Source organism: Scophthalmus maximus, chromosome 10 (genome assembly GCF_022379125.1).
Source record: "Scophthalmus maximus strain ysfricsl-2021 chromosome 10, ASM2237912v1, whole genome shotgun sequence".
NCBI classification, from domain to species: Eukaryota; Metazoa; Chordata; class Actinopteri; order Pleuronectiformes; family Scophthalmidae; genus Scophthalmus; species Scophthalmus maximus.
Window position 1 is genome coordinate 10,638,034 of NC_061524.1, and position 25,680 is coordinate 10,663,713.

At 43.9% G+C, this 25,680-nt stretch overlaps 3 protein-coding genes across 8 annotated transcripts in view; 2 read left to right on the plus strand and 1 right to left on the minus strand.

Annotated features, from left to right (window-relative positions):
• The first annotated feature begins 1,865 nt into the window (after positions 1-1,865).
• b3galnt2 (beta-1,3-N-acetylgalactosaminyltransferase 2) lies at positions 1,866-9,517 on the plus strand. Of its 3 annotated transcripts, XM_035606644.2 has the most exons (13): positions 1,866-2,156; positions 2,889-3,015; positions 3,386-3,486; positions 5,520-5,719; positions 5,871-5,966; positions 6,173-6,280; positions 6,406-6,484; positions 6,957-7,140; positions 7,470-7,595; positions 7,763-7,922; positions 8,009-8,065; positions 8,327-8,394; positions 8,509-9,517. In XM_035606644.2, the coding sequence occupies exons 1-13, from the start codon at positions 2,048-2,050 to the stop codon at positions 8,666-8,668; spliced, it is 1,575 nt and encodes a 524-aa protein (XP_035462537.2). In that variant the 5' UTR covers positions 1,866-2,047; the 3' UTR covers positions 8,669-9,517. The 3 variants fall into 3 exon arrangements, with proteins under 3 accessions (XP_035462537.2, XP_035462538.2, XP_035462540.2); XM_035606645.2 differs by lacking the exon at positions 8,327-8,394 and having other exon boundaries at positions 1,867-2,156; positions 8,482-9,517; XM_035606647.2 differs by lacking the exon at positions 8,327-8,394 and having other exon boundaries at positions 1,869-2,156.
• A 5,048-nt stretch (positions 9,518-14,565) lies between these two features.
• Positions 14,566-23,923, minus strand: ggps1 (geranylgeranyl diphosphate synthase 1). 2 transcript variants are annotated; one of them, XM_035605137.2, is made up of 4 exons: positions 23,385-23,923; positions 21,845-21,942; positions 20,740-20,810; positions 14,566-15,474 (listed from the first exon to the last, which is right to left on the minus strand). In XM_035605137.2, the coding sequence occupies exons 2-4, from the start codon at positions 21,915-21,917 to the stop codon at positions 14,671-14,673; spliced, it is 948 nt and encodes a 315-aa protein (XP_035461030.1). In that variant the 5' UTR covers positions 21,918-21,942; positions 23,385-23,923; the 3' UTR covers positions 14,566-14,670. The 2 variants fall into 2 exon arrangements, with proteins under 2 accessions (XP_035461030.1, XP_035461031.1); XM_035605138.2 differs by lacking the exons at positions 20,740-20,810; positions 23,385-23,923 and having other exon boundaries at positions 21,845-21,913.
• Positions 23,924-24,098: 175 nt separating this feature from the next.
• The window catches only part of arid4b (AT-rich interaction domain 4B), a 36,383-nt gene continuing 34,801 nt past the window's right edge, over positions 24,099-25,680 (plus strand). For all 3 annotated transcript variants that reach the window (XM_047335292.1, XM_047335293.1, XM_047335294.1), the window contains exon 1: positions 24,099-24,298. The gene's annotated coding sequence lies outside the window, so the exon portion shown is untranslated. The remainder of the gene's footprint in view (positions 24,299-25,680) is intronic.

Consider the following 25,680-nt stretch of genomic DNA (forward strand, 5'->3'; position numbering starts at 1 on the left):
CTAGACCGGATGAAAAGATCTATATAGAGCAGTGAGAGCTGGGTGTTTGGAACAGTGAAAAAGAGAAACTGAAAAGAACCACAAATTGCAAATATTCTTGTATTTTTACTTTTTATATATTTAATTTTTTATCCCACATTTCTTATTGCTCTTGAACTTTAAGTTACTGTCTGTATCTTTCCCTTTGTACTTACAGTACTTGCTTTTTAATTTGCGTCATCCTTCCCCTTATTTTTCTATTTACTAAGTTTGCTATGCACCAAACCACCAAAGCAAAGTCCTTGTACATGAGAACCTACTTGGCAATAAACCATTCTGATACACACAGGTTTAATTAGATGGATAAAAGGTTAAATAAGAGTTGAGCACATAAAAAATAAACTAGGATGGTTCAGGGTTGGATATCCAAAGCACAGTGGGATGTGAGGTCGCGTCTCAAGAAACTATGCACATGCCTTTTCCTTCCAAATGAATAATGTGTTTCAGAGAGAAAACTAAATCAATATAATGTGTATTTCTATGATTACAACTCCAAAAAGAATTATATAATGCACAGGAAAGTAATTATGCCTCGGGCAGTAGGTTATCTAATACCACGAATCTCTGCTGGAGCAATTTCACAAAGTGAGCAGTGATCCCTTAAAATCTGTGCAAAATACACGAGAAAACTAATAATTTCTGATAGATTATTTATCTACAGTGTCAGCGGGCTTTTTTGCAGCAGCTTCTCAATGATTTCTTCTCATAACACTGGCACACAATGCGGCCGCATGCCACTGTTTTCCATTACATTATTATTTTTCCCTAGAAGGGGTGCTGAGGTCTCTAAGACAACATTCATGCAGCACAGGAACTCCATTAAAATCAGTACAAATGAAATGTTTACAAGCATGGCAGCTGGTGCTGTTGGTGCCGTGGCCCGCTCGTCCTCTCCGGGAGAACCACTGGCGCTCTCAGATTCAGAAGAAATCCACATCAAGCGTCCCTCTCCATGCACAATAGATTCTGCTTGAATGATTTATGTTCAGCGGTGGCGACCTGCTATAATATGTTCTAATCTTGAAGCCTTTGCACGTCACCTGAGTTATAGAGGGATGAAATGATTAGTATGTTCATTTTCATTCATCAAACTTTATTTAACTTTATTATCAACTTGCAGTGTGGTTAGAGGCTAAAACCAAGCATAAAACCCCTGATACCACCACAGTGATACTTTTTGTAGCTTTTTCTTTGTATAAGAACACATGATAAACTATTCTTACTCTTACTATTACTAATATTCTTATTCTACTTCTTCTTCTTATTATGTGTAGTACACAAAAAGAAAGAAAAACGTGTCTGCGGTGGTAGTGTGTAGCATTGTGTACTATATCCTTCTGTTTCCCTCAATGTGGTTTGAGTGGAGATTGAAACTAACATTTTCAATGTAGACATGTTAAATGTGTATACGTGTACGATTTGGACCTAGTGTAGTGCACACATTTACCTTTCTTAATAGGACATACACAGATGAAACCAAATTAGAATAAATAGATACATAAATGAATGCATCAGTAATAATGATCCAATAATATGACACATAGTTAAATGAAATAAAATGATAGTATTGAAATATACAGTGTTCTTTCTGTTTTGTTAAATATTTGAAGATATAATGATATACGATGATAAAAATAAAGTAATTATTGTGTTTGTATGAAGATTATGGATCTATTTTTATGGGGCATATCCATTATGACAATACAATCACGTCCATTCTTCAGGCTCGCGCTGCATTGGGTCTGATCGGCGGGGTGTTGTTGAACTCCATCTCCCACAGTGCACCGCGACACGGCTCCTCGTCTCCCATTGGCCCAGCTCTCCGGGCGGCGGAGGCGGACATGAGGCGGTGGTGAGAGCCGAGCCCGGCGGAGAGCTGAGGAGGAGGACGGAGGGAGCGCACACACTCGGAGCGGCTCCACACACCGTGCAGCGCCGCGCGGCTCAGGAAGAGGCTCCGCGCCGCTGAACGCCGAAGGCTGCTCCGGCTGAATGAAGGGCTCCGTCCATGCGGACGCTAGCGCTCGTTCTGCTGCCCTGTGCCGTTGCCGTCCTGGTGCACTTGTGGTGGGCACAGCGACCCTCCTCCAGCCCGCCGGACAACACCACACACTCGGGTACTTTTTCTGTTAACCCCGAGCCGCGGTGCTCACCTCCGCGCAGCCTTGCAACTTTTCCGGTGTGTGTGTGCGCGTGTGTGTGTGCGTGTGCGTGTGTGTGTGTTGTGGTTGTTAGTTTGTTGTTCGAGCGTGTAGTTAATGCATGTTCGTCTGCCTGTTTGTTGGCACTAGAGTGTGTGTGTGTGTGTGTGTGTGTGTGCGTGTGTGTGTGTGTGTTTGCGTGTGTGTTTGCGTGTGTTTTAGTGGGAAATAATGTAAGTGTAACACTTGAGTCAGTGTTGGGGCGTTGCTGGGGAAGTGTAACGTCTGCAGACTGAAGCGAGCCGAGCGTCTCTGCCTTCAGACGGATTATCACGCATTGTCCAGACGGAGAACCCGCCTTTTTTATTATTATTATCAGCGGAATATAGTTTAGCCACCATTTGATGCACGGGGACATTCATTTCCATGAGCTGAATTATGGGATGCATCAGTGCAAAGTAAACATAGGAGGAAACTGCTGTCAGGACCTGGAATGGGAAGCATAAATTAATTATTAATTATTATTATAAATCAAGCATGAAGTGTGATTTTTTTATTTTGATCTCTGTTGTCACAGAGTGTAGGTTGTAGTTTACCTCATCACTGTCTGCTGCTGTTGCATCCTGTTGGTTTTTCTAGTTTTTTATTTTCTATCAAAGAATGTGAATATTGTTTTTGCGTGTGTCCCGTTTGTTTGTTTCTATACAGATGAAGCATTACCTTACTATGAAGTTCTGGTGGGAGTGCTGTCAGCAAGACATCATTATGAACTGCGACAAGCGATAAGGGAGACCTGGCAGGGCTACATCCAACATCACCCCCACTTCCGGCACAGGTCTGTAGGCTGGAATCTTCAACTTCACCACTTTGTCTTTTCTCCTTTTTTCTCCCCATGTCAGATTCACATAGAGAAAAATAAATAACTGGCTGCAACATCATCCCTTTTTCTCTCCATTTATTCTTTACCTGACTAGCGGCCAGTGCTGTTCTCCTTTCATTCTTCTCTAAGGTCCATTTCCTTCTCATTCAGTGATCTAAGCACAGATAAGGTGTGATGGCCTTTAAGCAACCCTCAGTAACCATGGTAACGGAGGGCTGATAGATGGACAAGCTTTTGAAGACCTGTTGCCTAATATTCGCACACTCACAAAAAAAAAAAGAGGAAAGGTGACTATAACGAAGTGGTGTTGGTGCTTTATTTTCAGAGTGGGGGTGAAATTCATCGTGGGTAAACATGGGTGTCCGATTCCGGAGGAGGACAGGGAGGATCCGTACTCCTGCTCCATCCTGAACTTCACAGAGCCAGGTACAGAAAAAAACAACATCATTAATCAGTCTCATACACTAATGGGTGGACATTAGCCGTAATACCGAGAGATGTTCTGTTCTGCAATCTGTTGCTTTGCGTGTGCATTTGTTAATGGTGGAGCTGAGGCTGAATAGCCTTGGAGATGAGTTGAAAGAATGAAAAGAATTTTTTTTTTCTTTAGAAAAGAAGTAAAACCCCTTTATTCATGTTCCCCCAGAGCCCAAGGACACTGTCTTTTTCCTTTCCATACCCAAGGCCAAAGCAGAAAGGTCTGACAGTAGACGCTGCTGCTTCAGCTGTAACCAGAACCGCCTACTAACACTCGAAAAGTAAAGCTATCTGAAACGGAACATGCTCACTGTCAGAGTAAATGTCTGCGTTGAAATTTTCAGTCCGATCGTCCATTCGAGACGTTTCACTACTTTTCTCCTTGCTGACCGTGTGAGACTTCATTCCTGCTCATCAGAATAGGCGACGGTCTTTAGGGTCGTGGTGATGGTTTATTTGCAGCCTGTTCTCTGCTCTCGGGCAGCGTGTTAATGGCTTCAAGTGTTGATGTGATTTGCTTCAGAATCAGAGGTGGGTGGGCAGAAGCTATGGTGCGAGCGACGCTCGCTGTGATTGGAAGAGAAAGAGACTGGCTGCTTTTAAACACAGTTGGGTTCCTGACTCGGGATTCAGGTCAAATGATCGTTGCTGAAGTGTGTTTTCTTTCTGCTCCTTTCATCACCGGGATCTTTGTTTTATGCTTGGGGATAAAGGTGAATGCCATTTAGCATGATCTCAAACTTAACGGGGCAGTTAGCAATTTTGGTCCAATATACTCTTTGTAAAATTCAGTGAATATTTCTTCATGATCCGCTAGCTGTCATTTCTGTGTGTGCACCGCAAAAAAAATCTGGGTATGTGGCGTAGCCCTGGCTCCGTAAATTGAAGAAAAAAAAATGACTCTGCGACTCAGGGGTTTTGGTCTTGTGGTTCGAATCCCATGCCCGAGGCCACAGGTTCGAGTCCCAACCAGCGCAGTCAAAACATCAACATCGTTTTCTGCCCCTTGAAGATAAACTGCCCCCAACACAGGGGCTGGAGCTTGGTGGTAGTGAGAAAGAGTCAAATTCTTAATGATGTTCAAAGACGTTGAGACATGAGCAATGATTTAAAGATTTAAAAGTTTCTTGTCTTATGTGAGTAGCATGAAGCATTAAATGCTAAAAAGTCACTGGTTCAACCTTCTCAACTCTGAATATTTGCACATATATGGGAGTAATTGACTTTATTGGGTTTTTGCACAGTTTATCAAGAAAATAAACAGATCATATAAATGTAAATTATGAAGAGAATAATGTGGAACAATAGTTGTTAGTGGCATTGAAAAAAAGATAATCACCAACAAATATTAAATAATAAGTCAATTTTCTGTTAACAATGTATGGTTCATGCCAAGTTGTGTTATTTAACTTCTGAGAAGACCAGCGGTCTCATGCTGGACAGTGCAGCGCTGTTGTTATTTGTTTTGACAAATTTGCACAGGCTTTGTATTTAGTCTGCACAGGAATATCAAATATATCTTCACATGCTGCCAAAATCCTGCTGCTCCATTGGACTATCAGCGTGAGAGACATTGGGTTTGATAAATGCGTGCTCTCTCTTTGTCTTTGATTCCTTGCCTTTTATTTTGGAGCAGGCGGCACAACCTGTGTCGAACATATATGAAGCAAAAAGCCTGCTTTCCTTTAACAGCCTTGATCTTTTCATTGATCTCCTGGGTAATAAACTGCTCTTTTGTAATTAGGGAAACCACACTCACGAGCAGACACTCACTTTAAAGACAGCTATCCCAGGAACCAGCTTCTTTAAAGTGCTGATGGTGTTGCTTTACCAGAGACTGCCTTCTTCTCCGATACGCTCTCCCCTCTCCTCGCTCTTCATCTCTGAAAAGAGACAATCAGCAAGTTAGGATCGCAATAAATTTCCCCTTTGCTTGTGCAGTAACTGTCTGCCCTTCCTCCTCCCCTCCCCTGCCTTCCCAGTGACGGGGCAGGACGCAGAGGTCGAGATCGTGACGGTGTCTGACCCCTCGGCACTCGCCCCATCCGACGCATCGGCCATCGCCCTGGATTTCAAGGTCCTGCACCCGGTGGTGATCACCAGGCTGGGGGTGTTTCCCAGCGGGACCCGGCCTGAGCTTCAGAGCAACATCACGGTGAAGCTTCTCCAGCTGGACCAGGAGGTAACAGGGCCTGGACCTCTAAGCATAAAGTATCTGTCCTGCTGTGTTTCAGTGGAGACTGTTGGATACACAGCCTGGGGGCAGCTGCTGCTGCTACTGTTTACTGCCACTGAGGTAAAAAACAAGTATTGTTTTTTTCAACTTCTTGCAGGAGGCTGTGGTTACTGCTCGGTTCAGTGCCATCAGCACCGGGACCATGGTGAACGGAGTGTGGTACAAACCGGTCGAGCAGTTCATCTTGCCTAAGGTCAGTTTCAAATATACTCACGACCTCACCAGGACCGTAGAGACACCAAACTCAAAGTCCCCCAACCAACACCCAACCATCCAAAAACAGAAAGTCTCCAACATGTTTAATTTATCTTTACAGAGAATGGTAACTATTGGTAGCAATTTTAAATATAAAGTTTTAATCTGTAGACAAAACCAAACTTGTTTCTGTTCTTCATCCAGGGTTTTGAGGGGACGCTGGTGTGGGAGAGTCTGGACTCTTCTGGATTGACAACAGTCAACTCCTCTGTGCAGCTCAATGACGGAGGAGGCGTCCTCAAAATCTCCTCCGTACGTGGCGACATGTGGCGTCAACAATAAATGTATAAATAAATATAAATTCTATTAAATAAATCAAAGTTCAAGAGATTTCAAAGAAGTCCCCCCCCTTTTTTTGTATTTTCTTTGGATTGCAGATCGCAGAAGGCACACTGCCTCATCGAAGTGCTCTTGGATTTCCTGGTTTGGCGGGAGGGTTCACCTTTACAATTTACGGTTGGTCCTGCAACAGAATTGAATCTGAACTTTATATGACACAGTTGGATCAGAATCACTCTTTGAGACAAAAGTTGTAAAGGAGTCCCTATTTAAAAATTCCAAAAACCGTTGTTCACTCTGGCAGGTTATGAGATTAGCTCCTTATCACCTCAGGGCTCTTGCATAGGAACGTGTCAAATAGGAAATAACATGTTTTTTTCTTTTCATTCCTGTTGTGTTACATTATTGATTTTACCTCCTGCGTGTATTTGCATTTCAGTTTATCCGAGAATGGATTTGTAGCCATTTTGGTCAAAAGAAGATTAAATTCCCCATTCAATATCTCTGTAAACAGAGCTAATGATCCATTCTGTAAAACTGTTATAATTTGATCAGATTGTTTTGCCAGCCAGTGATTTACTATCTCTCAAAAGAGCCTGTCATAACCCCCCCATGCACCTCCCTGTGCCCATCACCGCCTGTGTGTCAGATGAAGACGGTCTGTCCGGCCTCCTGCGAGGTCGCCCGGCCCGGACCGAGCACCACGCCTCCAGGCTGAGGCAGGAGGACGCTGCCTTGCAGCGAGAGAGCCTGAGGCACGGCGACATGGTTTTCGTGGACGTAGTTGACACCTACAGGAACGTGCCTTCAAAACTGCTTCAGTTCTATAAATGGTATGCCAAGTGCTAATGACTTGCTTCTCTGTCTCCAAATTGCCCGGGCCCTCTGAGGAAATCAGCGACCTGAAATGAAAAGTGTGTCGTCGCATCAAAACGTGTCCTCGTTAGAATCACAATTGCAGTCGGGGTAAAAGTAGTCGTGAGTCATCATGTGGCGAAACACAGAGTGGTCTTAATATTTGATTTGGCGAGTGTTTTATTTCGTTACGAGACACCTTGCCCTTCACTCTGTGGTATTTGAAAGTAAATCCACTCTGAATATTGCAACAACAAAAAAAGAATAGGTGGGCTTTAATTAAGGTTACACTTTCCCTCTCTGACAGGTCTGTGGGAAATGCTGACTTTAATCTGCTGCTGAAGACGGATGATGATTGTTACATCGACGTTGACTCGGTGTTAATGAAGATTGACCACAAGGGTCTCAAGCGCAGCAATTTCTGGTGGGGCAAGTAAGTAATATTTGGTGTCCGCTCCTTTTGACAATGTATATTTTAGCTTACGATTTGAGTCTGTCTGTGTTTGCAACTCAACCGAGTTTGCATTGTCAAAACGATTGGAAGTGTCAGGCGGAAGGAAGACGTGATGTGACGATAACGTATCTGCCGTCCTGACCTAGTTTCAGGCAGAGCTGGGCAGTGGATCGTATTGGGAAGTGGCAGGAGCTGGAGTACGCCAGTCCAGCCTACCCGGCGTTTGCGTGCGGCTCAGGCTACGTGGTCTCTCGTGACCTGGTCCAGTGGCTTGCCAGTAATGCAGAGAAGCTGAAAGCCTACCAGGTAACGCACCAAGCAACTGTGGGGAAATACTTGGCAGACGATCGTGAACATAATGTGAGGAATGACTCCTGGACGTGTTGTTGCAGGGAGAAGATGTGAGCATGGGGATATGGATGGCTGCTGTTGGACCACAGAAATATCAGGTAATAGAGGAATGACATCCAGAGGTGTCAGCGAAACATCATGATCACAAACGATTTAGATTATGGTTTGTTGGCAACAGGGATACTCAAGTTAAGTCCACATCAATAGGACAGCAGAAAGATGAACATTGAAAACGATTCACGCTTCGTGAGCTCAAAATGATGAATGTCTTTTTGCTCTTGCTCTGAAATCTTGCCGTTAGCTGCAACGTGTACATGGCACAGGCAGAACTGAAAATTGAGATTGCCTTCGTTCTACAGATCAACAGGAAGGTTGTGTTCACTGGTTTGATTCTGGCAACATGTGGTTCAGTTACAGCTCATCAAAGGTGCATGTTCACAGTTCAACCTGGGTAATTCAACCTGAACCTGAATGTGTGACTAATACCCTCATCACTGTGTGCATGTTAACACAGTCAGTGTCCCCCCCCCTCCACCTCCAGGACTCAGGCTGGCTGTGTGAGAAGGAGTGCTACCTGGACATGCTGTCGTCCCCCCAGCACACGGCCGAGGAGCTGCACGTGCTCTGGGACAGGAAGCGGGCCTGTGGAGACCCCTGCGGTTGTCCCTGGGGCCACTGAATCGGGTTCACCACGTGGGTAATATGCACTCAGCACATGGTTGTCACTTCGGTTCCTGTGGTTCCCTTCAAACCCCAAACTGAGATGTTCCAGAGTTTTATCAATATTTGTTATATGATAGAAAAAAATGTTTGCGTGTGATTTTATGTCGGGTAAAAAAAAGAAGATCTTAAATATGTTGAGATTCCATTGCAGGTTCTTCATTTTCACAAAATACTCAGCCAACATAATGAATCATTGGCAGCTTCAGAAAGCATCAAAAACATTTAGCTGTAGCGTACTGCCAGTATTTGTATGATGAAATCAGTTATTAAAATTTGTCTTCAGTGGAACAGACAACGTGGAAACAGACAGTGGGTTTAAAGATGTTGTAGTACTGTGGTAACAGATAGTGGTGGACAAGAACCATGTGCAATACCAGCATGTTGTGCTGTGAGACTCGAGAACTTTGTAATATTATATTTACTCCTGCTCTGATATTTCACAGACTTGAACCTTATAGTTTAAAAAAAAGAAAGATATTTGATGGTATTTTAAAGATGACTGCTTCACATTGCTATGTTTTGTAAATTATTGTCTTAGGCTTTTCATCCCTCCTCAGTCACTATTTGTAGATTTATGACGAGCTTTTGTCAAACACACGCGGTTTGTACTGTAACTGTCATTGTGCAAATAGTGATGTGGCCTTACTGTACCTGTCAGGCGTCATACCGTGCGTATGTCGACACACAGTGTTGTGTTTGCAACACAATGTATTTTTTCGAACTTGACAAAGCAGCCAGTGAGTGACTGTGAAATAGACTCACTAGGTTAACACTGGTTTTACCAAACCCTCCTCACAGGTAATAAAGAAACGCTTATGAGAGATTGACATTGTTGTCATTTATTTTTGGGGGGAAACTGCTTCTGATTCTGTGTGTTGGCTCAGTTCTTAGCGGTCAGTGCTGCTCACTCAGCAGTCACTGTCAGCAGACAGACTTTGCTCATGCTGTTAAGAAAAAGAAGTAAAAGAAGTGCGACAACCTTAAAAATCTCTCTGATCTCCGTCAGCGATTGTTTTTCTTGAGACAGTGAGTCGCTGGAGGGACGAACAGGAAACCCCGCTGAGCACTTTGGCCCCGAATTGATCAGTAGGACTGAACACATCAAGTCAACACACACTTTTTAAAATGTTGACATGAATCAAATGTGGTGAGCGTTTCAATAAGCCTCCTGCGGTTATTGCTGCAAAGATGTTTGTTTACTGAAGTGTAGCCAAGTAACTGATGCATACTCACTAGAGTCAGATTGCCTTGCTGTATATTTTGGAGAATAATGAAAGAAGATACAAAATATTTTACAAATGGAGGATGAGATGAGCCACTTATTTTATTTAGGCCCGTCCCACCTGCCAAGAAATCTATTCCTGCAATTAACCCGACGTTGGAAGACACATTCCTCTTCCTCCTCGTCTTTACCTTTCGCCAGCTATCTTTCAGTGAGCTGCATGATAACCGAGTCACATCCGCCGCTGTTCCACTCCCCTTCATAGATAAGGACGGCATTTCTCACCCCATCAGCCTGCCTCGCTGATTTGGCCTGAGGCTCTTCACTGTGAACCGAGAGAAGCGTGGAAATAACACGCACCAGTGCTTCTTTAGGAGATGGAAGTTATTGGATTTGTCTAAACTGTGATTAACGCAGTTATTGTCACACACGGATGTAAAATGTTTAAGTGATGAGCATTTTCTAAATCTGCCATCTTTTTATTCAAGCCCTGCTCTCACATACATGCCCATCAAACCAGACCTCCAATTCAGCTGAACCGAACCTTACCTTCTCAGGCTGTTTACCTTTGACCTAATCTTTGACCCCCTGTTGATATATACTGTTTGAAATATTGTTGATTCAATGTAGTGAGAACTGCTTCATATTCAGAGGAGCATGTATCAGCACAAGTAAGAGTTAAATGGTGTGAAATAATGTTGTGTTGAGCGGGAACTCCTTTTGTTCTCTGACAGATCAATATTTGTGAACATGAAGTCACTCCCAAATGCTCAAAGACTTAAGAAGCAGAACTGGAAAAATATTGACAACAAAACCGAGCATAATGGGGAAAAAAGCTCATCTCACAGAATCTGATTCATCCATACGACTGATATTAATAGATACCACACATCTTGAATAGTCTCTGCCCTTCAGCGTGTGTGTGCGTGCATGCAAAGTTTTCTAGGCAACGACAAGTGTACAATTCCCCGAACCACTGATTTATTTTCACTCTATTAATATTTTGCCATCAAAGTGCAATCATCCGTTTAGCCCGTGACAAGCTTGGCTCTGAGAAAATACAGGGAAGTTGGGCACTCGAGTTAATTGTATTTATGAAATCCTTTTCATCTGAAGTCTCACCTCCTCCCAAAACTCATCTTCCTCTCGCGCTGCAGATTGAATTCAGGACTGTGTTGACTTTACAAATTTGAGTCCTAGTTTCTTGATGTCTGACTCTGCCAGACATTTAATTTTATTTGAGTGTTAAGAGTCTTTTTTGGGGGGTTGATGAAGGGGCACCGAAACTCATCGGAGTTGCCCCTTCATCAACAAACATGAGCTGAAAATGACTTGGTTTTACACATAATGTAAAACTATAGGTATTTTTTTATCCAGTTGAATTATCATTGTTACGGTTGCCTTGGTTAGGTTTGCATTTGTACTTCTACGATTTGGATTTGTGGAAAGCTGGACACTGCAACAAATCATCTGTTTCTTGTAAACAAACGGATTCAAATTTTAACCCACTAATTCAACTGTTTATCCATCACGTTTAGATATCTTAGCTGTTCATTAGTCTTTCTTTACAATCATTCCATCAAATTTTATTGCAGCCATTCAACCATCACGTTAATCTTTTCCAACTTTAAATGCATTGGTCTTTGCTAAATATTCCGGCTATCTATCAGATACTTTTAGCTATTTCAACTAGATGAGGCACTGCTGGCCCAGATCTTAGAAAGAGGAGCTTCACACAGTCTGCTGAGGGGTTCTGCATATACTTTCAAATTCATTCAAATAACTCCAGATTCTTCAGGTCTCCTTGCAGAAAATTACACATTGCTGTCAATCAGCCCCCCCCCCCCTCCCCTGTGTGCACTAAAACGAGGAGGAAATCATTTATTCATGACACCCGGCATCAGAAATCAGTATTTGTCTGAGTCTCATTCGCAGGAATGAGGGGATATTATTAGACACACAACTTGCACCCACAGCTCCCTCTCTCGCTCTCCCTCCGACTCATTTCCATGCACGTCGAGGTTACGGATGTCACTTTGTGCGAACAGGACGCAGCTGTGAATTGTGTGACACTGTGGTTCGGTTTACACGACGCATTCGGAGGAAGGTCAACAGACATAATTACACCTTCTCATTGTTTGTCTTTGACCAAGCGATGACGAATGCGGAGTGAATCGTGGAGATTTCATAAGCACACTTGAACCCTGCTGCAGCAACGTGGCAGATTTACTGCCACGTTTTCTTTTTGTGAGAGACAATCATCCCTGTCATCACTGACAATTATTCTGTCTTGAATTTGCTCATTGGTCTGGTGTCAGAGTTTTGGTTTTGTTCATTGTAAAGCATTAACAATAACAAAAGTACAGACTATCCCCTGCCTTATCCTTGCTCATGACTGTGAACAAATACGTGCTTCTGTCCTTGAAAGCATCTCTGGACGAGAATGATTCAATACGTCGACCAGTTTGACATTGGTGGTCTTGTTCTGGAATAAAATGTCACGCCAGTTGTTCCGGCTCGGCAGCCCTATACAGTAAAGGAATGAATTTATACTAACAACTCTGAGGTGTCAAACTGTACATCTGTCGAAAAACAAAGTGCACCTGAAAAAGAACGCAGTCTCAGAAAAAACTTTACCCAAGTCAATTTAAAAAAAAAAAATGCAAATAACTCTAGAAAGTGAGATTTCAGTTCAGCAGAATCACCAAAAAAGATTGAAACCAGTGAAGGTTGACAAACACTGCAGCGTCTATTCCCATTCTCAGCAATGAGGTTTTCAAATGTTTGCTGTCGCCACAAGAATATTCATGAAATATTGGTTGGAGTGCTACCGAGCAAAACAGACGTGTAAAGCGCAGCCCGGTGATAAATAATCCAAAGCTTGCAGGGGATGAGGGAGACGGTGAGTGAGCCTTGTCGCTCTTCACACAAAAGCTATTCTGTTTTGCTCCCAAAGAGAACTCAGACACTGTGGGCGGAGAAAATCAATCTAGTCAACCTTAGAGAGTGGGAGAGGAGAAATGAGAAGCGTGAGAGGCTTTGATTATTGTGATGGACTTAAGTCAGCTCTGCGAAAGCCACTTCATGGGTCCCGGCTGTTTATCAAATCAGAAAAGCATTTGCATCACATTTTCCTGCACTTGTGGCTGTTTGGAAGGAAAATTAGCGCTGGAGCCGGTCCCCTAGATTCTCAGGAATTTGTCATCTTGATGAATTGATTTTCAGAGAAGCCACAAGTAAATCCCCCCCAAAAACTCCACCAAATTAATTGAATTGCAGTTATCAGGAGCAATAGATTCAGTGAGTCAACAGAGCTGCCAGGGACAGATATCCTCTATCCACAGTGCTGCGCATCCTTTTCAGCAGCTAAGGGGGGGGACTAAAACTCAACAGTATTAACAGAAGCAGCAGATAATACAGGATGGAGATGACTGGTGCCCTGTATGTCAGAGCAGACTGGCAGCAAAGACATCCATAGCCACCACCCTGTGTGGAGGCTCCTCAAAACAAAACATGCAGCAGGAAATGAAATAATAACTTGCATCAGCCGGCTCGCATCACCTCGCAGCCTGCTCTGTTCAGCAAGCAGTTGCAAAACTATCTCACATGGATCTGAGGTACCACGAGAAGGTTTTTGATTAATTATACAGTGGATGATGTTAATAGTGTGTATGTGTGTAGGGTCAATGTCAGGTTCAGTGTAGGAAGAAGCCCATAACTACAGGGAAAGGTTGACAGACGCACATTGATTTTCAGTTACACCCATGTGCTCAGTCGATGCTGCTGCTCATCCCTGGAGAAGAGTCGCTCTCTTTCCCAATCACGTTGAACATGTCCAGTACAAAAAGCATTTACGCCCAAACCAGCTTCGGTTCCACACACTCAATGTGGAACTTAGTTCAAAGAAGTCGGACGAGCCCACGGGTTGATCCTCAAAGGATTTTTTATTCAATAAATCTCCCTGCAAAAACATAAGAGATGTGAAGAGCTGTGCTCAATCTGAACAAGGTGGAAAACAATAAACCAAAGCATCAACACCGTATTCAAAAAAACAGCTGAGCATAAACAACTCAAGGGCCACTTTGCATATAATACGGGCATGTTACATAACAAGGAGACGATTGAGTTGAGGAGGTCTTTTCCACATCATTGGCACTCTGGCGGCTTAATGATTAAGGATCCCCAAATCACACATCATACGCTCGAGACATCCACAACTTATTTTAAATAACATCCAGCTCACTCAATCTGCCCAACATGAACAATTCTCAATTTGGGTGGCAATTGGCAAAACACTAAGAATACATTTTTATGCACTGTATCACATGTTGAAAACAAGGCGTTTAAACACACACACATCTTGTCAATTTTGATTTTCATGAAAAGCAAACCTGAAACCATAGGACATTTCTTTTCTACTTTAATTAATTTCTTTCACTGACTGCACTGATAAACTTGGATGCAAACATTGGTGATGATTGACTTTGTTAAGCAACACTTGCAGGATGCCACCGAGCACACAAAAGATAAAGGCAACATTTGGGGCTGCAGTCCAAGCTGTCGACCATAACTCACGTGATGATTGATTGTGACTTGTGAATGGTTTTTTGTTAACGTAGCAATATGTGTTGTTGTGCATTTATTTTGGGGGGGGGGGGGGGGGTGTCTGTCTGCGTCAGTGTTATTAGCAAAGCTCCTGTGTTAGTTGAGTGTGCAGTGGTGGGATGTGGGTAATGCAGCAGCGAACGGCGGATGAGGTCAGTGGTTTTGGCTTGAGTGTGGCTCAGTACTGGACTTTGCCTTGTCTTCTGCTTCGCGGTGCATTTGGCTGAGGTGTTTGATCAGGCTCTCCAGTTGAGGGTTTCCCCCGAAGCCCCTGATGAGCCGGTAGGACTCCGCTTCCAGGTCCCGCAGAGTCTCGCGGGTGTACGCAAACGAGCCTACCTTCTCCAGGTAGTCCACGCAGTATCGTTTGATGTCCACGTTCTCTGTGCGCTGCCTCAGGATGTTCTGCACCTGGGTGCTCTCTGGACGCGACCATATGGCATGAATGGTGGGGAAGGAGAACTTGCCCTCGGTCAGGTCCTCACAGAAGCTTTTGTTCTCGCTGTACTCCTGGGAGCTGAGGTTGGCATAGTCGTCGCGGATCTGGAAGAAGAGGCCGAGCGTGTCCAGAAGGGGTTTCAGGTCGTGTTTCCACTCTGAGAAGAGCTGCATAAGGCCCACGGCCAAGCCAAAGAGCCCTCCAGTTTTCTGCAGCACCATGTTGCGGTACTCCTTCTCGGTGGGACAGGTGTAGGTGTCCCTCCAGTGGATGTCCAGGCCCTGGCCGCGGTGCAGCTCCAGCAGCTGCCGGGTAAACACTTGGACGGCCTCTGGGTGCTCCAGGGTCAGCACCTTTTCCAACCCCAAGAAGTAGACGTAATTGGCGGAGTTGATAACAGAGGGAATGCCATAGATGCTGTGAGCCACAGGGAAGCCTCGCCGCAGCTTGGAGCTGTCCTCTATGTCGTCTATGAGCAGGCTGCCATTGTGCAGCATCTCAGTCACCTCGATGATCACCTGGAAATGACACAAACAAATTGATGAATAAAAATATCCAAGCATTACAATACTGCTCTCCTACTCTTAAACTAGTAACAGAGATGGTAACAGGTTCTTGGGAGCTCGGTGTAAATTATGCATTACGACTTGTAAACAGCAGAGGGAGCCATGTCAACACTCTTGTCTGCACCATAGCGCAGAGTCTTCATCTGCAGACAAACTAGTTGTTGTTGAAATCAAACCAGGCAGTTTGTCAGAGAGAATAAAGAGTTCAGCAAAGACACGCCACAGTCCTGTCAGAATCAGATTCACTTTTCCACATCTTTATTTCTGGTTTGCTCTGAAACTCAGATGTGCTAGAGAGAGGGAGAGAGAAAAAGAGACCAACTGGGGCTTGAGAGAATGACAAGGCCTGAGAACTTAACCTTAGAGCCCTAATGAGCAGAGTATTGACAAACTCCGACAGCTATGACCCTGTAAGAACTGTAGCACGCATGCACTGTTGTGGTGAGTCAAGAGTGTTGTAGAAAAACACATTACGTAGATATTTGAGATGCTTGATGAACTCGCTTGGTGTCAGATAATGGCAGTGACCGGTGTATCACAGCCACAGCGAGCTGTCCCTCAGTCTGAATACCAAAGATGGCTTCTTCTTTTTTTTTAGGTCCGTGTTTGACACAAAGCAACCAGGGTTGCCATCAGGTGTCTGCTGTCCTGAGCTGGCAGCGCAGCCTGCTGGAGTGCTCTGCTGATTTAAAAGACAAGTGGTGTGGCCTGGTAATGAAAGCTGTCTGTTCGGGGCTGGGGAGCACAAAGAGACGCTTAGTGGATCAGGCAGATGGCCAAGACCGGGCCAGCTGAGCAGTTGATCTGCCAAACACAACCTCTCCCCTCGGCAGGGTCTCGACACTCGCTCACCCTGCAACCTCAGTGAGCCACTCGCAGGACAGGGGAGGCGGTTGTTGGCAAAGCCACAAGGAATTATGCAAACATGAACGACGGAGGAATATTACATAAACAAAACCCCCCCACATAATTGAAGATTCAAATGTTCATTGGAAACATGACTGTGGTCTTTGTGAATTATAATTTCCTGCCAGGATAAAGGAACACGGGCACAATCAAAAAAAAAATTGAAATCCAAGTCAACAGCAACAGCAGCTATCAAACCCAAGACACAAGCATCACCTATTTACCAGTTTTAGAATTTGAGTGTCAGGCGCTGTATAATGCTGAGTCTGACTCTGAGTATGTTTTATTCATAGTAACATAACGTCTGAGACATAAAGCTGTTTGTCCTGAAAAAAAGGGTGCAAAGGACGTGGAGAAGGACAATTTAAAAAGGTGTTGAAGACAGAAATGAATGCATAGATACAATAGAGTAAGTACCAAGTGCCTTCGCTGATTCCGCAAGATGCCTGAGATTATCACCAGAGGTTACCGAGGCAGGAACCTGCTCTGTTTGCCAAAGCTACAATCGGTAATCCATTAAGAATGCAGTGAATCCTTCACAACAAACAGGTCCAATATACTAAATGACACATAAACCTGTCTCAATAAGAAGAACTTCAGTAGGTGATGAGTACAGGGGTTGTTAACCACCACAAGTATCATCTTACATGGTCATGCTGCGCACGCACGCTCACACGCACACGCATGCACACGGAACAGCGGCTGTAGTGTGCAAATGTAAGAACATGTGGCAGACGTCCAGACAGTTTTTGTAAAATACTCATGAGTCACAGTATAATCATTTTCATATTCCTTCTGTTGGTCTCATTAAATGTCTTGTATTACTAATTAATTAATGGACAATACAGGGTGATTCTGCATTGTTTTGTAGTAGAAGTGGACTGCTTGCTTGAAACCAACATAACCTTCACTGTCATCATAAACATCATAACACTTTTACGAATGAAAGCATTGATATTTAGGCAAAAGAGCAGAAGAGCTATTTCATGCAGCAAAGCTCGACATATTTAATGAGCGTTGCTGTTTAGGCCGTTGTCGACTGAACTGATCACAAGATGAGATGTGTCAGGACGTGTCAGGGTAACGTTTGCAGCTGAATCATTTCCTGGAAGAAGAAAAAAACGCTCCAATACAAACGCTTGTCTAGCCTGATCAGCCCTTCCTGCAGAACAATGTTACATTTTACAATCGCAACTTCTTATCAGCTCTGTGAGATCGTTATCCTCCCCACCACATTAAAGGCTGTAAAATATATGACCTGTCTGAAAGGGATGATTTAGTTGTTAAAAGAAGCTCTGAGCCCTAGGCAGGAGACGTTCATGAATGGCACATGTTGTCAAAGTTAAAGACAGGAGACGGCATTTAAAAGCCAACATTTCTACACTGTCGGAGAGAACAAGAGGAAGACAGTCAGCTAAAGGTTGCAAGGCAGCTGATGCGTACAGAGGGAATTCCCCAAACCTGCAAACCCAGATCTGTACTATGCAGCACAGAGGAACATATGGGGTTTGAAAAAAAGCAAAACTCTAAACAAACGTAAAAATATAAAGGCCAAATGAATGAGGCCGTGTGCCACTGTCACTGCCTCAGTCTATCTGAAGGCACGGTGGTTTCCATGGCGGCAACTTCTTGGCAGCAGTGTGCTAATGATGAGATGAGCACTCTCAGTCTGCATGATGGGTTCAGCGGGAGTTTACAGAGCTGCTACGCAGAGAGGGAGACGGAGGGAGCAACGGGGAGGAGACAGTCTTTGATATGTGAGGTAGATTAAACCTCAAGTACCCACTGTACAATAACAAGGAAGTTCTGTCAAAAGTGGAATTATCAGGGAAGCAAAAGTCGTTCTGGAGGCAATGAACGAGGGCGACTAGTGATAGGTCAAACTCGAAGGTTACAAATTGTTGTAGCCTCAAGGACCACGTGCTCCTGAGTTGAAAATGTCAGCACGACTTGCTCCTTTTTAATTTTGCAAACTGAATTCATTCATTTTGAAGACACACACCCCACTGTAATAATAAAGTCTTAGATGGATACTGTAGAGGTGGGAAGGGTTGAAATGACAATTGATCGATAATATTCAATAATTCCTCAGAAGTGACTGACAACATTATTACTTTCACATGCAAGCAATTATTTATGTTGTTTAAGGCCTGGAACGAGGCATCACATTTCATTACACACTGGAAGATGCAGTAGAAAACAGAAACAGTTGAACAGCACACTTACTCAGACCTTACAGGCTTAGCATGCAACACCATGACAGTGTGTTGTTTACATTCAGGTAATATAGATTTGTCTCCATATCTTCAGTACTGGTTGAGGGACCACTATTTAGCCAGTGCTAATGCTATCAGTATAATAATGAATGGCTAATATGAAATTAATATCACTGAGGTAAAAGCAGGAAGGCTGATCAGCCTGTTCTCTGTACATGTGTCAGTTGCATGTTACAACACGGTAATAGATGAGTGGGTGCATGCGTGTGCCTAGTAAGGTGTGTGTGATGTGAATTATGCTAATCCTTAGCTCGGGTGATCAGGATACTTCTGAAGAAGAAGTCCTCCCTCACTTGAGATTAATGTGGCTGCAGTACACAAGAAATAAACCCTAAAGGCTTCCAAATATTTCCTTCTCCCTACCATTCACTAAACCCATTTGGAACATACTGCATAGTAAAACTATTAACTCTCATGACCTCCCATTTTTAAAAACGTCAAATTGATTTCAATGCTTTCAAGACATCCCACTTCCAAAAGAAAACTTTTAAAAGGACAATGTGTAGTGACTTAAAAAAAAGAAGAAAAGATTAGTGAATAATTTAATGACACATCAACTCCCTGGGATGTCTTTCTTTCACATTCTTTGTTCTTTTCGGATGATGTAGGGGAATACTAAGAGGCACTGGGAAAAATGGCAGATGACATAACATAACATATTCAAAGTTTAATAAAAGAAGTTGATCTTGTTCAGCCAGTTGTCTGAGTAGTAGTAGGAGGGGCCAAGTTGAGTATCACATGACCTGCACATATATAAACATGAGCACCAAGACAGGAAACAGTGAGGTGTTGAAACTTTAATGTGGCAAAGATCCCGTTTCACAAATGTTATTAATCTTTAGAGAAATTGTATCAGGCAGGTTCATCCTCTTAGATTAATGGAAATGGAAACTTATTTTGAAAGCCTTTGATGATATGACTATGTTTATAGTTCTATTGTATAGTACTTTATTTTGTTTGTATTGTATTGCCAATAAGAGCATTGTCAGCTTGCACCATTTTACTATCCTTGTAAGAAGTGCACTGAATGATATTATTAAATAAAGTTATTATTAATGTGCCGCCACTGAGCAATGTGAAAGCCCAGTAGATGTAACAACAACCTTGTCAGAAAGGCTCATTTAAAAATGAGGAATAAAGAACAAACAGAGCAGGTGTTATTAATATATCCACTGTGGGAAGGATTTAAGTGTGATAGTTTGAATTATAATAATACTAACGATTTATGATTTAGTAAGCAAAATATATCAATGGCTCAATCAGAGGCTTTTTTGAGAATAATAACTACAGTAATGTTGACATAATTAACTCATTCTGAGGCTGCATTGCTATGTAAATTGATCATTATTCTATATTCAAGATTAATAGATGCTCTGTGTTCTGTTCCAGGGATGGGGGCTGCATCATGAAAATGGTCGGTTGAAACACACGTGAACACAGCACAGCACGTGATGCACTGGTCTTACATTGCTTGGTATCATTTTAGTCACATAAAGTGAAGTCCTAACCCACAAAACCTCTGATGGGCTCCCTTGTTCCCCTACTGGCTTAACAGCCCTTCACCAGAGCAAGACTGGATCTTTTTCAATTGCTCCACAAAAATCTGTGATGTGGCCATGGGTTCAGATGTCTAGACACAGTCAAACCTCACAATCCTCTCATAAAACGGTTAACCCACTGACTGCAGGTAATCTAAACAGGTTCACCAGTAGTGATAAACCAACAGCAAATTGATATATCACCAAACACTGCACCATAGGCAAAAACAAAATGCATCCAACTACATGAACAACACGTATGTCGCCTTTTATAACATCCATTAAGATTTTATCACCCTCGACAGACAGGCAGGATTCAGCATGACACCGGTCCTGCTCTGTACACCTACTCACTGTATGCATATGTGCTAAGCCAGGGCGCAGAGTTATTAATTGCCTGTTCAGGATGAACACAGTGTCATTTCATCTTCCAGGAACAGTCAGCTACAACAAACACTCTGAATGTAAAAAGAGACTTGAAATGGACGGTTCCTCACCTGCAGTTTGTCCTCTGGAACATTGAGCCAGTGGTTAAATGCTTGGGAGAGTTTTGTCCTCACTTGCTTTCCTGAGAAGAGAGGAGAAAAAAAAACCTTAAAAAATAGCTCAATCAATTTCATAAATCACAGACACAGAAATGAATAACCTGTAACTGCTTCCTCCACAGTGACTATTGTTACAAATCTAAATTAAAAATGGGGTCTTATAGCTTAGGCTTTGCTGATATTAATATTTCCCCTTTAAGTCCTTACATCACTGATGTTTGAGAAATCAGTTTGTTGAGATCTATATTTTAACACAGATAGAGGCAGATAGCAACAGAGAAACAAACATTTAGACATTCAAAATTCTGCAATAAACATTCTTTACAGAACAAATGTCAGCCTCACATGGATTTACAACATTTTAACTCCACTTATCAAAAGCATATCTAAGAGTGGCTTAACATGGACGCATGACATTGTCCTATTTGCCCAGAGGAATTTGTGGTGTTTGCTCAGTAACTTCTCCAATGACAAAAAGTGATCAATCAGACCTGAAGAAATAAAAAATGTTATTTCTTAAACAGCAGCAAATGAGCAGTCTGTCAAGAGAATTTACACTCAATAACACTGGGACATGTAAAGCATGCACAGACCTATTCACAGCGGAATAGGTATCAAAATTCTTATTTCTCAAACTGTTCCATCATAATATAATTTGGAGGTAATATGTCCAACCCACTGCCTATAGTTTCTATGCTGAAATGTTGAATTGAAAATCATTTAATTTAGGCCTTGACAACATAATTTGAGACCATGTGCGAGTCATATGTCAAGACTGCATTTCAACTGTACTATGTAAAAATAATATAGTTTAGTTTAAGACTGTTAAAATTCCTACTTTAATGCTTTTACGGTTTCTGTTTTTGTGTCTTCTGTGTTATATCTGCTGTGTGCACACTGCATTATGCCAACGCCATGATTGGGTGTCAATAACATGAAGTTGGCTCTACAGCTCATCGGCAGCATACCTGGCTTTTGATGAGCTTTCAGCTGCATGTCTGTAAGACTCCACCTCTTCCACTACCAATGCAATTATTGACAATGAAAAAAGACTCACCTGGCAGTTGCAACAAATATGTGTATGGCTCCAGCAGAATTCGCTCAGAGGCTGCTCCTGAGTCACCATCCATAGTTTCAAATTTACACAAATGAACACTGAAGGACAAAGAACATTAGGCCAATTAATCAAAAAGAAGGCTTTGTTGCTGTAGGCTATAGCAAGCCAGAGGACATCAGCTGAGTAGGTGATCTGTCAATGTGCCTCACCTCTAATTAGAGCTGTGAACTTGTGATTGGATCACCAAAGATACATTTTAATACTGCGAAGCAGGATTTAGTAACTTCCGATTTAACTCAGTTTCCAGTACTACGAAGCTGGGTCACATCTTCTTGGGGTAAATCACCATGGCAACTTACGCCGATCTGCTACAAAGCAGATAACGGATCAAAACCTGCCTAATTACTGACCAATCATATCCCTGGAAAACCAGGGTCATCATTCTACAGGATCCTGACAAGGACAAAAGTGGAAAATAATAAAGAGCACATAATTGAGACACAGTAAGTTAAGAGTTAGATGAGAGATGCAAAACTACTGTGCTGTTGGAAAAGCTCTACATTAAACACTGTTCTAATTCATCTCAACCAAACAAAGAATCATAGGTTTTGACAAATCTGATGAATTACTTTCATAGTGTAATGAACTGGGTGTCTGACACGTGCAAAGCTGTGACATCCACTTGTGCATGGTGACACATTCATCACATGGCTGGATAAGCTAATGCAGTCACATTACTGGCGAACCACAGAAACTGATGAGGAGTGATGCAGCATATATATATATATATGTTTAGTTTCATCAGAGGCCCAAAATACATAATTAATAAGATCGGATCTATGAGTGGGCTGCACGGTGGTGTAGTGGTTAGCACTCTCGCCTCACAGCAAGAAGTTTCTGGGTTCGAATCTCAGTTCAAACCAACCAACTCCACACTCTCCTTTGTGTGTGGAGTTTGCATGTTCTCCCTGTGTATGCGTGGGATCTCTCCGGGTTCCTCCCACAGTCCAAAGACATGCAGATCATGTGTGTGACATGACATTTTCTATTACATAACACAATGTTGCATTAGATTTCCAACAAGTCACATTAGGACAGACCAGCTCCTTGGTTGGGCAGTATTATTCAACAAGTCATTATTGCTTTTGGAAAGCTAATACAATACAATAAAATACACTGCTAACTCGGTATAATCCCACCACACTTAACATTTATGGTTAGAAAGTGTAAATAATATATGTAAAAATATATTTCCCAGTTCAATAATATCTATTCCATATTCACACTCTGACACATTATGATGCTGAGATTCTACCACAGCGCCTGGGTGTACAAAGTAGGAAAGACAAGTTGATGTTTTTTTTAAAAGAAAGTCTCAAAGTTCTCTGCTACTTGTTTTCCCATCATGTTGACAATTCCCATCCCTTTTAAATCGAAAACGTAAACGACATTAGCATTGACCTTTAAATGATGGTGACCCACATTATACATACACACAGCAACATGTTCAAATAAAACCGTATTGTGTGACACCACCTACCTCAGATGAGGTGTGTCAGTCCGCCGACTCGCCGGTCCTGTGTTCCTGTTAGCCAGCCGGCCGCCTGGCTAGCGTTAGCAGGCTAGGAGAAACGCGCCGATATACGACCGTTGAGCACTGTTCTTTCTCTTTCAAAAATAAAATTTGAAAAAAAGTTCCACTACAACGCCGGTCGACAATCACCGTCGCGGCCACACCGGATGCTTTATGCTAAGCTACAGCCGTTATAGCTCGCTAACTGTGGGAAACACAGTTGTCAACATTAAGCTAGTTTTGATGAGGTTTTAAATATGCGTCGGTCTCCTCACAGAGCAGGCGCAGAGTACGTAACATGGGCGCCTCGGGCAGAGTGCGTTGCAGTTATATTTCTACATCGCCCGTTTGCATCTCCCGACCTGTTCAGGAATAGGTACAACGCGCGTCTGCGGTATCAGGGCTGCCCTGTAACACATATCGAACACACCCAATGTGTTGCAAACCCTTGGGTTGTAGTTTTTTTTCAACATTTTTTTCCTCTCCGTGTATTGTGACAACCAACCAGTGGATGACTCCGCACACGTCAACCATGGATATTTTTCTCCTAGATCAGCCAATGGGCCGGCGCTAAGGCGTTTCCCTTCACTGTCACATCCAATGGGCGTAAGTAGATCCCGGAGAGGCGGGCTCAACGTGGCCGTCAATCATTCTCGAGGTGGGGGGGGGCGGGGAAAGGATCACAGCGAGAGCTAGGCTAGACGAGCTACTCAAGACAAACAGCAGCGCTCTGCAAAACGACTTCTACCATCCGCATCCAACATCGCCTGGGAGTCAACGGACGACGTTTAAACCTCCCAGGTTCCGCACATTCATGCTCCTATGGATTACTGATACACTTTCGTCGAAAAACGCCAGTGTTTCTCAACTTGACGGCGTAGGTGAGTCTGCTTTTTGATCGGCGGAGCCATCGCTATTTTGAACATTTTCACTAGCTTGCCTCCCTGCTGCTACCGAGCCAACCTTGACGGCAGCTAACTTGTTAACTAATGCCGCGGTGTGTTCAGGGGGATTTAAGGAAATGAATGAATCGGGCGACTGGGCAGCAGTCGAGGATACGGGAGGAAAACTTGGGCCAGCTCGATAACAAAGTTACGCCGTAGCCAAATGAGGCTGATGCGCGCAGTGAAAGGTTACGCTACTCCGGGGTTGAATAGTTTCGAGCACCGGGTGCTGCTGTGTTGTTGTGCGGAGGAATCCCCGGGCAGGTTGCCGTCGAGCAGCGCCCGTCGTGGTGCTCCCCGATGGCCGTCAAAAGTGATATTGCACGGAACCGTGTGCGACCAGTGTACGCGCCTGACACCGCTGCGGGATGTGATCCGTCGACTAAACGTCTGTAGTTCCACAGGTAAAACGGCAACGTCGGGCTTTTCTTTTGTGCCACCAGTGTCGTTAGCCTCCCGCGGTCGACTCGTCCAGTGTGGGTAGGGGGGGGAGATGGGCTGCCTGGTGTCGAGGAACTCGCCCGATCGATCGGTCGTGGCATTACAACCAGACGCGAGGTGGACTATTTTCCTTTGCTCGGGTTAGTGTCGTGCGTGATTAGTATTCTGAGTGTGTGTGTGTGTGTGTGTGTGTGTGTGTGTGTGTGTGTGTGTGCACACATTTCCACGATGAGCAACATCCCCGCCGATGAGGGTTACATCGGGAGCTTTAAACGGGCTCGCCGCTTCAGTTGACCGCGGCACCATGTTGAAGGAGCGAGGGGGGGGGGGGGATGGTCGAGGCTCGGGCGGTGGAGTCCGCGTTATTGTCGGCGGTGGTCGGTCGCGGAATTTGTCTGGGGCGGGCGACGTAGTGTCCACCGCGGACCGAGAGATCGCGGGCGAGCGGCCGCCACCTTGGCTTTTTCCTCTTCTCAACAACGAATGACACGGCGGCCGCTGTTGAAGCGACGTCGCCGCGTTGCGAGCGTGACCTTGTTGCGAGCCGCTCCGTCGACCTGTTTCTTTGTCGGAGCAGCCGCGACGTTACTCGGCGAGACAGTCGGCGACATGTCCGGACCAGTCGACGAAGGGGACGTGTTCGAGAGGAAGAAAGCGACTCTTCTTCTTCTCCTCCTCCCCCTCCTTCTTCTTCCCTGTGTAACCCGCGAGGCTGCACCGCCGAGCCTCGCTGCCGCTCAACCCGACGCAGCGGTCGACGCGCTCCGCCCGGAGGTTCCGGTTCGGCTCGGTCACCAGCGCGGGTCCGCAGAGCGGCGCACCGCCACAGACACGAAGGGGAAAACGAGCGGCGGACGAAGAAGCAGTGTTCCCGTTTG

Coding starts and splice junctions, on each gene's coding strand:
- b3galnt2 (XM_035606644.2), top strand. CDS start 2,048: ATGCGGACGCTAGCGCTCGTTCTGCTGCCCTGTGCCGTTGCCGTCCTG. Junction 6,281..6,405: donor GCGTCCTCAAAATCTCCTCC/GTACGTGGCGAC, acceptor TTTGGATTGCAG/ATCGCAGAAGGCACACTGCC. Junction 7,923..8,008: donor AGAAGCTGAAAGCCTACCAG/GTAACGCACCAA, acceptor GTGTTGTTGCAG/GGAGAAGATGTGAGCATGGG.
- ggps1 (XM_035605137.2), bottom strand. CDS start 21,917: ATGGATGGTGACTCAGGAGCAGCCTCTGAGCGAATTCTGCTGGAGCCA. Junction 20,811..21,844: donor ATATTTGTTGCAACTGCCAG/GTGAGTCTTTTT, acceptor CTCTCTTCTCAG/GAAAGCAAGTGAGGACAAAA. Junction 15,475..20,739: donor TTCCAGAGGACAAACTGCAG/GTGAGGAACCGT, acceptor TGTCATTTCCAG/GTGATCATCGAGGTGACTGA.